Source organism: Poecilia reticulata, linkage group LG3 (assembly GCF_000633615.1).
Source record: "Poecilia reticulata strain Guanapo linkage group LG3, Guppy_female_1.0+MT, whole genome shotgun sequence".
Taxonomy (NCBI): Eukaryota; Metazoa; Chordata; class Actinopteri; order Cyprinodontiformes; family Poeciliidae; genus Poecilia; species Poecilia reticulata.
Window position 1 is genome coordinate 14584962 of NC_024333.1, and position 11444 is coordinate 14596405.

Here is an 11444-nt window from a genome sequence, read left to right on the forward strand (position 1 = left end):
ACCACGTTCTCCACAAACATGCTGTGCGCGAGCGGAGAAGGATCACCATCGTCAGGCCACGCCCCAGCCCAGTCGCAGTAGGCTCTCCTCGTTGACCGGAGTCGGACTGTTTTGTTGATATTCACTTTAGTGCAGCTCCATCTAGTGGATGCATAAAGTAACTCCAGCCTCTCCTGCAGCATCTATTCTATGCAACTTATAATGCACCCCTTTAAAACTTATATATGAAAAAGTTTTAAAATAGGCCATTCATTTAAGGTGCGCCTTACAATCCGGTGCGCCTTATAGTGCACGGTAATACTGTAATACTATAGAAAATACGGTAATACTGTCAAAAAGTGGTAAACAAATAGCCAGTTAATAAAAAAAAAAAACTCTACAGTGGTTTAGTGTCTTATGTAGCCCTATGTAAAAAGACAGAAGCAAACATTCCTACCAGATCTGCATATTTTTTGCACAGTGCTGCCAGTTTCTCTTCAGGCGTGGCAAGAGAATTCAGTGCCTGCATCAGCAGTACGACCTCTTTTCCTGCAGGGAAAATGACAAGACAGCCAAAGAAACACATTAAAAATAGTTTAATAAACAGATCACAACACTAAAAGCTCCAGTACAAGAACTCAACACATTACTTTTAGATTTATGCCATCTTGGCAAATTATTTATCATACAAAGACAATTTTGCATAAATTAGAGAATGGACATTAGAATGAAACTAGTAAAAAGGAACAAAACTGTGATTAATGATATATTTAAACTGTTTTGAAGCCAAAGATCAAACAGAAATAATTTTTAGTCAATTTTATATATAGCAGCTGCTTCAAACATCAGCAGACCTAAATGTAGCTTCCCAAACCATTACTAACTAGTAGAGATGTGCCGATCAGGTTTTTTCCTGCCGATACCGATCACCCATGAGAACCGATCACCGATACCGATCACATATTTTTTTAATTTTTTTTAAATCATAAACACTACCGGTAAAATTATGTGGAAAAAGGAACCATGAATTCACCTTAGACAAAAGCTTGTTTTTAATAACTTTTTCCAAGAAGAAAACTAAACAAAACAGGCATTGTGCAAATTGTACTGCTATCGGTAATACTATCTTTAACAGACTGAAAACATATGGAGGCTCTGAAGAGGCTAAATAATGCAAAGAGCCAAAATAAAACCTCTCAACATTGCCAAAAAATTCAAGTATAAAACTTAACATTCAAAGGTAAATACAGGATCCATTACAATAAACAATCCAGAGTTACTGAATGAAAACTTCCTGATAGCATGGCGGCTAGCTGATTACTGCTAGTTCTGAGTGGCTGTTTCTGACTGAGCGGAGTAATTATGCAGAACAGGGAGGAGATCGATTATTTTTTTAGAGATTATCTGTTTCATGTTAGGACAGCGAAGGTTTTAATATGTACGTAAAATGTATTTTTTTAGGTTAGATGCTGCAGCTTTAAACAGAGGTTCAGTGTGAGAGTCACTACCAGGTGGAGCAGAAGCGGCGCTCCGTCTGTCAAATATTACTACCTGTAGCGCGTAGCAGCGGTTCAACAGCGAGAGCAGAACCAGCGTCTTACATCGCAGCTCGAAGACTTAAATTATTTTGCAGGTTATTTGTTTAGCTTTCTGACCGTCATGCTAATCCAGGTGTGTGTTTGTAGCTGTGCGCTGCTTTACCTGCTATCTGATCCTCCATGTCTTTTTTACTGTAGTGAGCCTCGATGTAGCCAAAGTCCGTCAAGTATGTCATTGTTTTTATGTCGTATTAGATTCGTCATGTTGATGCATTTTGACGTGCTTCAATTTTCCGCTGCAGCACATAAACGTCCCCTTTCACTCAGTGCGTTCAACATCGCTTAGGATTTGTTTCTGCACGTTTGCGCAGTGTGAAGGAAAGAGGAGAACAGCTGCACAGGCAGGCTGCGAAATGAGATGCAAGTGACCGGTTTGTGTGATCGGCAACAAGAGACCGTGATCGGCGATCACCGATCATGCACTTTTTCACAGAAATCGGCCGATTATGATTGGTGGCCGATCGATCGGCACACCTTTACTAACTAGTGTTCAGAGTGCGAATGCACCAACATGTATGTAGGCTGTTGCAGTTACTCCTCTCGTCTTTTTACTTTTTCATGTTATTTATTTACAACATGAATTGCTTTTTGCACTTTACTAGAAGCTCATCCTCAACAATGTTGACTAAGAGTCTAAATCTTTTTCTTTGCTCCAGAAATATGTCTTTTATTCTGCCAAGTACAACAACTTGACCACATTGTTTACACCAGCTGATTGTGCTGAAACCAGAAGGCATGGTGTTCAGATCTGGAGACACATATGGGCTGCAAAAAAGGAAACAAACAGCTGAGAAGAGCAACAAGCAATAAACAACAGAGTGTTGTGGAGAAGAAGAGCAACAAGCTGTTTCTCCCCTCTCGTTACCATGGGCAACATTAGATCGATGGCCAACAAGACGGATGAATTAACAGCACTAGCCAGGAGCCAGAGGGAGTTCCGGGAATGTAGCTTATTGCGTTTTACGGAGACATGGCTGAACTCCGACATTCCTGATGCCAATGTCTCCATCAAGGGCTATGAGACTGTTCAGGCTTACAGGGATTGCACCAAGAACATAAAGCAGAATTGAGGGGGGGGTTGCTGTTCAACTAAACAACCGTTGGTGCAATCCTACTCATTTAACGGTCAAGGAGCAAATCTGTTGCCCGGATGTTGAACTGTTGGCGGTTGGTCTATGTCCATTTTACTTACCAATGTGAACATTTCCATGTTATTGTGGTGACTGTTTACATTCCTCCCTCTGCTAACGCCACGATGGCCATGATGTCTGGACATTCGACTGCATTCATGGTTATCGAGGGTGATTTTAAACATGTTACCATGGACAAAACCCTGCCCAACTTCACCCAGCATGTGAGCTGTCCCACCAGAAAGGAGAGATCCAGAGTCCTTTCTGTTAACGTAATGCATCTTTTACCGTCTAACTGTATGCTAACGTAAAAGATGCATACAGTTCCTCTTCCCTCTGAGTAGAGGGAGTGGAGAGGTGCAGCTCAGTTCTTGTTACATACATCTGGTAAAGAGACAGCCTGCAACCACGACGACAGCCAGGAAGTGGTCAAAGGAGGTCAATGAGACACTACAGTAGTGGTGCTCAAAGTCGGTCCTCAAGGGCAGGCATCCTGTATGCTTTAGTTCTCCCCCTGGTTTAACGCACCTATCTTCACATGATGGCTCATTAGAAGACTTAAGAAGAACAACGACATGCTGAAAAGGTTGTTAACTACCACCAGGGACTACGAGGCTGGTCCACTAACGCACCAGCTAACCAAGAAATGCATAGGAAACATGCATTTCCTATGCATTTCTGAGGAAGAGAGGCTGTGTGGGCCTCTCTTACTCAGGCCCACACAGACCTGATACCTACAGATTTTAAGCTGAATGTCCATTACATTTTTCATAGACACCTGTGAAATTTTTTTTTATTCCCATGGTTTTTTTTGTTCTCTGGAAAATTACTTTCGATTATAATTACAGAAGCAACCATAAAAATTAAAGCATCAACAACAGTGTCAGTAATATTAATAAAATAATGTTCAGTGAAAAGCAGCCTACAAATTTTTGATGGGGGTGGTAAGGGACCTGGATGAAGTATAGGGGGGCGCTGGCCCAAAAAAGGTTGAGAAACACTGGATTAAACAGAAGTGCAAATAAATGACATTAATTTTAATTGTATTTTTTGATTTGATGTTTTTAAGACTAGCTGTGGATTTAAATAGTGTTTCACTGGCGACCTTTTCCTGTAACATATAATTACCCAGTAATATTTTTACATTTCCTGTCTACTTAACATAGTACTGTTATAAACAAATATTTTAGTAATCTAGCTATTATTTTTACAAGTAATCGGATGAAAAAATTGATAAAATAAAAATATTGGTAAATCTAGCACAAGACCAATGTTACTATTGGATATTAACATCAGCCCAATTTAACATTTAAAATGTTAAATTAACTTGTAACAGTTACTTTTCTGGGATAGTTGTCAGAACACTGGTTTATAATCTATTAATAAAGTTTGACTGACCTATCTACCTACCGACTGTCTAGAATTCCTTTGCATTTCTGAGGAAGAGAGGCTGTGTGGGCCTCTCTTCCTCAGGCCCACACAGACCTGATACATTTAATCAGTGCAATCACAGAGCCACGCACTGAGCAGCATGTTGAGACATAAACACACGCCGCACATAACGCTTTGTTCACACAGATATACTATCGTCACTGCATGCTTAACACGCACCTATAATTGCGGTTCACAATGAGCTGTGTAAGCAGAGCGAACATGGTGGCTTTTTAAACTTGACTCATACCTTGATGTAGAGTTCTCCAAAGAAATATGAGTTCTTACAGCAGGCTGAGATAAATATCCATACAGGTGAGCCTGTGCCCAGTTTAAGTGAAAGGAGGCGTGCGCCAATCCGCGCCCACGTAAACTTTAGAGATTCAGCCGTGATAGTGCGCGAGGCAGCCAATGCACAGAGGCGCCAGAAGTGTGATTGGTGAGTGCTACCGGCTTCATAAATTATAAACCCATATTTCAAGAATGATCTTGCACTGCCAGTGAAATACTCAGAGCAGCAAAAACGCTTGTAGTTAGCTAATGCTTAAAAAGAAAAAAAAATGTAATAAAAACAAGCAATGCTTAGCCTGGCTGGAGAGCAAGTAAAGACTGGTGGCCCTTCAGGGCCACACAAGGGAAAACCTTGAACCTTGTATGTGTTTGCCCTTCTGATTGAATACTTGAAGCATTGTGCCTGCATTTTTTTTTTTTACGTTTTTCTCTAAATTAAGTGATTTTATGGTTTCATTTATATCCTAAATCAAAATCAGAGATCGGGAAAAAATCTGATTGGAGCATCCTTACTGTTTTCATACTAACAGGTTAAGTGAATGACATTTGGATTTTTCCACTGAGCAGCAGAATCTTTAATCCAAATGTTGTTTTAGTGTTTAGCAGTTTGATCCATGCACCTCCTGCAGTTTTGAGCATTGACTAATGTGGACTGGATTGATCTTTGACCCTGACCACCAAAAAATATTCTGACTCCACCTACACATCACATATAAACAAAGGCAGGCCAAGTGTCCTGAGTGTAATCAAACATTCAACCTTTGCTCACATTTTGTTCCATCAAAATAAACCATATTTTAACTTTAAAAAAAAAAACTCCATAACATTATGAAAACTCAGCATTGTTGAGAGGAAACTGATAAAGGAAACGGAGATACGCAAGCAGCAGCGTTCCTACCAAAAGCCTTGTCGTCTCCAGCCTTGGGGTCTCCTCCAGGATCAAGTTCCGCCTCCCCCAGGTCACTGGGACTGTCCTCTCTACCCGGGGTTTCCCCTCTCTCTTCCTCAGGCCCACACAGACCTAAATGAAACCCTGCGACCTCCTCCTATAAACACACACACCATTATGACAACACATCAGCTCTAATCTCTCATTAAACAACACTGAGCTGGAGATTTCATTGAAAATTCCAGAAAAGGTCAGGGCTTAAATCTTTAGTTGTATGTCAAAAGTTATGCTGCAGAAGTAAACTTTAACTTTGTTTCCCCAGCACAGTGATTCACAAAGTGAGGGACACAGTAGCTGTGTCTGAATTCAGGGTCTGCATCCTTCAAAGGACCCAGTCTACGTAGAACATCTGACGGATGTTAACAGAATAATCAGTCCCCTAAGATATTCTGTTCTCAGGCTTGATGTTACTTTTTGTTAAGTTGTCACTTGAACACAGCAGTGGTTGATTAGCTAACTTCAATACTGATAGTAATCTGTCAGTGAGTTCATCTGTGGGTCGCCTTTGATTTTTGTTAACCAAACAGCACCTTAATAAAGTAATAATTACTGTGATTACTATCATTATTTTATTGATTCAATTATTTGAACATGTTTTATTGAGGTTTTTTGTCTTTAATAAAGGTTTAAACTTTTTGGATCTTAAGTGTACATTTTTGATTTGTCATAACCAGAGAAACAAGCTCGTCTCAGCTGGTGGCGTTCAGTTTGTCTGCTGAAGACCCTACAGGCCAGATCGACTTAAAACCTTCCTGAGATCGACTCGTTGGACACACCTGCTCTAGTGCAACCTCTCATTTACACATAATGGTATCTGATGCTACATGTTACTCAGCTCTCACAAAAATTTTCTTATTAACCAAAGGAGGACCCAGCAGAAAACATTTTGGAAGCCACTGTCCTAACCATAACTTGATGTAAGTAGCTCTCCTGTCTACTCTTTAACCAATAGGGTTATATAAATAAATCGATTCGGCGATATATATATCGATACTTTCCGCCCTCGGAAAGTATCGATTTTTCATCCGCAAGTATCGATCCGTTAAACCATAGGGGTCCATAGCCTTACAGCTCTTTTTAACATTTAGTTTGTGAAGGCATAGCAGCAAGACTCCGCCTCTTCAGTCTCACTTTCAACTTGAGCTTAAAGTGCACATTAAAAATTACACACCAGTTTTTAAATTGTGTTAATAGGCTAAGTATAACCGGAGTTATGTTAAAATTAGTAAACCATATTTTTCCGAATGTCAGAGAAATGTCAAAAGCRCCGCCATTCCCCGGCTTTTCCGATTATGTGAGAGGGAATGAGCTTCCAAACGTACAAAACGAAACAAAACATTAGATTTCTGTGTTTTTGGCAATGTAAAATCTTCAATAAATAACGATGGGCTGTATGTTGTTGCTGAGAAACGAAGTAAAGTTGCGCTAGTAACCGTGAAAGAGAAGCGGAACTGAGAAGCGGAAAGGAGCAGCGGCGCGAATGGAGCAGCTGCAAAAGCAGTGAGATCGCGAAATTAATGCAAATTTTGACTGGTAGCATTCACTTCGTAATTAGTTTTTAGCTTAGCGGTTTCTGTTCTGTATATAAAGGATCACCTGAAGAATGAACATGGGTTGATAACATCTGAAGCGGGTGCGAAGCGGTGCTGTGTTTTGAGCAGAAAAAACCCCAGCCGGAATCTGCGGCGCAGTGAGGATTTCCATGATAACAATGGCTGATCGATCATTCTTATTAGTAACAGACAAAGAGTATCAGAGACTGAGAGAACTATGAGATCCTGGCAGTCTGAGAGGCAGCTACTCAGAGATCCAAACAGGGGAAGGAGTCGCTCACTACGGGGTGAGGCGGAGCCACTACTTTAGCAGTTAGAAGAAAGCAGCTTACAGCCACAGCTAACTCCGGGAGCCAAGGTAGAAAAGCCTTTTTCCCCATAGTCCAAAAGACTGCATTTGTGGCTGCATTTTTACTCCAAAATGCAACCACGGTGTCCAAAAGAAAAAACATAAGTGCAATCATTTGCATATTGAGAGTCTACAGAGGTGATAATCTCCCCACTCTCCTGGATTACCGTTTAAACTTTTGAGTTTTATGTCAAATCCACATGAATTAAATGACAGAAACTAATTATCTCACTGCATCTTTGATTAATTTTGTCCAGCTGCAGACTGTTAGACTGTCCAATCAGAGTCAGGTATTGTGTAGTTGGTGCTTTTAATCAGTTTTCAGTTAACTAAATTCAAGTCTGTGGAACACAAAATGTCATGAAAATCACTCTGTCCTTCCAAAATCTTTCAGAAAATCATAAAAGTGCACTGAAAAATGCACCGTATCGCTCAACAAATTTCGTGTTACATATCGCATTGTGACCAGAATATCTTATAGCGTATCGTGAAATTATTGTATCGCTACACCCCTACTAACCAACAACAGCCTCATCTTAAAACAAAGCTGATCTTGTAGTATATGTAGCCCATAACAGGACATGCTGACAATAACCTAACTGGAAACTGAAAATCTTGATCAGTTATAAAATTTACTTTCTGACAGATCCTACTATCACGAATTATATTTTTACCTAAAACTCTGAGCATTTTTCCATTTTTGTGATCAATATATCTGTAGAAAATGAAGTCAGGGAGCTTCGAAAACCGTTAGTAAATATTAATTTAAAAGGTGCAAAATAATCTAGCAGATTAAACCTGAGAATAGCCAGCACATAAGAATGATCACATTGTCATCTACCTGACATGGACTATCCAGATCAGTTGGGGATTCACTGCCGCTCACTATTCTTCTGTTTGGCAGCTCAATCTCACAAACTCCTGGCGTCTCCATCAGTTTTGATCCAACCCTAGAAATCTAAACAAAAGAATGGTTAGAATTTAGACTCACTATATTAAGCTGTATAGTACAAGTTTTGCCAGACCGTGTGACCCTAAACCCCATTTGTGTCCACCAGGTGAATTTACAAAATTAAAGAATTGTGAATTTGCCCTGACTGTGTGGGAATACAACTAGCTGTCAGATACTGGGCCAAGCTGGATCTTCTTGGCAGGGACCATGCTTGAGTTTTGGATCAAAATATACCCCTGTAAAGTTCAAATAAAAACTTCTTCCAGTCAAAGATCTTAAATGGTTGATCAACTATGTTAAATTAACACTTAGAAGATGATCCAATGTCTAAGTGTGTCTGTAGCAACACAGCTTCAGACCCAAGCTATGTTGATCAAGTCTCACCATTGTCTTTTTACACATTTCTATTTTTTTTTTCTTTGTTAACATCTGTTGAATAAAAAGGAATACATTGTGGGCAAGTTCACTATTCTATAAAATGGTCCTGGATGCATCTTTGGGAACATAAAAACAGTACACAACTGGAAGGGTCAGAATTCTGGTTCCAAGAAACTCTTTTATTCAGCTGTAGCTTGTTGGACGCCAGAGGAGCCTCTAGCAACTCGTTGTTGTTGCGTTCACTCAAGAGTTGTTAGAATTAGCAGGTGTTTAGCTTGACCCTAACATCAGCACCAGCCTCACTGGACCCTTTAGTGTGGAAACGAAACCAAAAAGACCGGAAAATAATTATTTAAATATACAATAAAACAAATACACTTCAAATAACTTTAAAAAGTTGAAAAACATGCTGGTATTTACTATATAAAAATATTTAAGCCTAAACTAAATTTGAAACGACACATAGTTTCGCTTCGCGTATGAGACGGTGACGAGAAACCCCAGACCGAGTGGCAAACGTGATTTTCCAGAGAAACAAGTTTTCTGGAACCCTCTGAGGGCAGACTTGAGCGGAACGCATGTGTTCCCACTCTGTTCCGGGTCGTTTTAGCAACATGGCGTCATTCTGCTCCGTGTGAACGGAGTCCCACTGAAACACAAAGTGTCTCTTTCCCAGAAACTTCTCAAGTATTACTCGGAACAGCAAAAAATACAGCTGTCGAGATCAAACCCCAAAACCGTAAAAACATTTACGTTACACGGTGTTACGTAGCTACTGCTAGCGAGCTAATAGTTAGCTTAAAGCTAACTGACGCTAGTCTTGTTGGCGAACTTACTTCAAAATGTTGAACAAATGAAAACAATCACTGCGCTGTAGACCTCTTTGTAAAACTTCGTTCAGTGCGTTCAGGTAGCGTATAGTCTGCATGCCACAATACAAAACACTCCGATAAACAGTCCTAAAAACACTCACCTGAATATTTTCACTGTACTGCTCGAAGGAGGACGTCAGAAGCTAGTTAGTGTGACGTGAACGCATACGACATCCGGGTACCACCTTTCAAACTATAACCACTGATGTGTTTCCAAAAAACGGAAACATTCATTTTATCTACTTTGTAGTTTATTGTTCTAATCTTGTTTAGCTTAGTATGTGTTTTTTAAATATTAGCCGATCCATCTCTAATGTTAAATTAAAGAGCAGACCAATCTGAATTCAAATTGTATTATTTTAACTTGAAGGTGAAACTCTTCATATCAGTCAGCATCGTAAGATTCTTCATGCAAAATTTAAACCAAGGGCAAAAACGACCATTTACCTGCGCCTTCCAAACAGGACTTGTATCTTTTCCAGAAATAAAAATGTTTTTATTTAAAGGCTAGCACAAAATACAAATAAAACAAGAACTTTAATAAAACAACATGAAGCAGTACATATTTTAAAAGTAAACAACACAAACTATCCAAGTTTTCCCTTCTGAAGTTTCTGACACAGCTTCTGAATTTGATGAAGTAGGTGTATGATGGCGTCTTCAATACCACAGTGATTAACTAACTCCAATGGATCCTAAAAAATACTTGTCTCTCAAGGACCCTCATGGTGTGCAATGTCAGAAATGAGCTAGGTCACAGTCATCAATACACATAAAAGACAGGAACAATCGTCCAGCAACACTTTCGACGTTAAAAATGTAGTGTCTAGTGACAGTGGTAACTTTCTTATCTTCATTTAGAAGAGAAACAGCTAACAAAAGCTTTGAGCCTGAAATATAATATACACAGTGAATAACAAAATACATACCCAAGTTAGCTGCTGCAAGAGTCATTTAATTTCTTAGTCTGATAGAGACATGACTGAACACAGAAAAATGGGGTCAGGTGGACCAGTTGTAAAAACAGAACATAAAGTTATTGGCATCAATAACTGTAGACAATGCATCATTGGAGAGTAGAATAATAAAGTAGTGTAGAGAGGAGAAGTGTTCAGTTTGTTCTCCAGGAGCCTACTGCAGCAAAACTACAGAGAAAGCACAGGGGCCAGTCTATAAACTTTATGGCAAGGAAAGTGTTACACCTTTTCCTAAAAGTAGACAATGTGTCTGCTGATTCAATTAATGGGAAATTTTAAATAACTACTAAAATAAAATGGTGTAGCAACTCAGCCAATAAGAGATGTTATTTGCAAGTCTAAAACAACAATAAGGATACAGCTGGGCACCAATGGAAAAATAACTTTGTTGATCATTTAACTGTTCTGTTTATAATGGTAATGCATCTTAATGATGTAAATTCCAAGGTTTCTGCACATGCCTCCAAGTGAGAGATTTTTTTATAACATCTTTACAGTCCAGTGAAACCGAACAGGACACATAACATAAAAAGCAGGCTAACTCTGAAATATAATAATATCTTTGGTGCTGGTCTTTGGAAAAATTGTTATTTGATAACCATTAGAGGGCGCCAGTGTTGTATTTCTCACTATGGTATTTCTTTTAGCAAACGACATTGAATCGTTTTCCTTTTTCTTCTTTCCTTCCTGGTTTAGTTACGGAAAACGTAAGGGGACATGGAGGAAGAAAAAGCGATTTTACTTTCTCGAGATCCTGTGAAACTGTCTCGGTCCGCAAAATGTTTGTAAAATTGACGAAACTGAAGTTGGTTTCCGATTGCAGCTTCCGATTCGGGAAATGACTAAAAGTCGATTCCATCTAATTTCTCATGTACTCCTGTTAAAAAATAATAAATAAATAAACAAAAATAAAAACTACCATACCTACACGCCTCAAATCTGGACCAGATTATTCTTCTCTAATAGCAAAAACATTAAAACCACG

The 11444-nt window shown here is 39.3% G+C and overlaps 1 protein-coding gene across 4 annotated transcripts in view; it reads right to left on the bottom strand.

The window, feature by feature from the left end:
* txlng (taxilin gamma) overlaps positions 1-9689 on the bottom strand; it is a 35544-nt gene extending 25855 nt beyond the window's left edge. Inside the window, exons 1-4 of one of the 4 annotated variants that reach the window (XM_008405028.1) lie at positions 9584-9688; positions 8122-8238; positions 5328-5475; positions 437-528 (exon numbers count right to left, since the gene is read on the bottom strand). In XM_008405028.1, coding sequence (XP_008403250.1) covers positions 437-528; positions 5328-5475; positions 8122-8214 — 333 coding nt within the window. In that variant the 5' untranslated portion in view covers positions 8215-8238; positions 9584-9688. Of the gene's footprint in view, positions 1-436; positions 529-5327; positions 5476-8121; positions 8239-8754; positions 8920-9446; positions 9536-9583 lie in introns of those variants that run through there. The other 3 variants (XM_008405030.2, XM_008405029.1, XM_008405031.2) reach the window with 3 other exon arrangements.
* Between the last annotated feature and the right edge of the window lie 1755 nt (positions 9690-11444).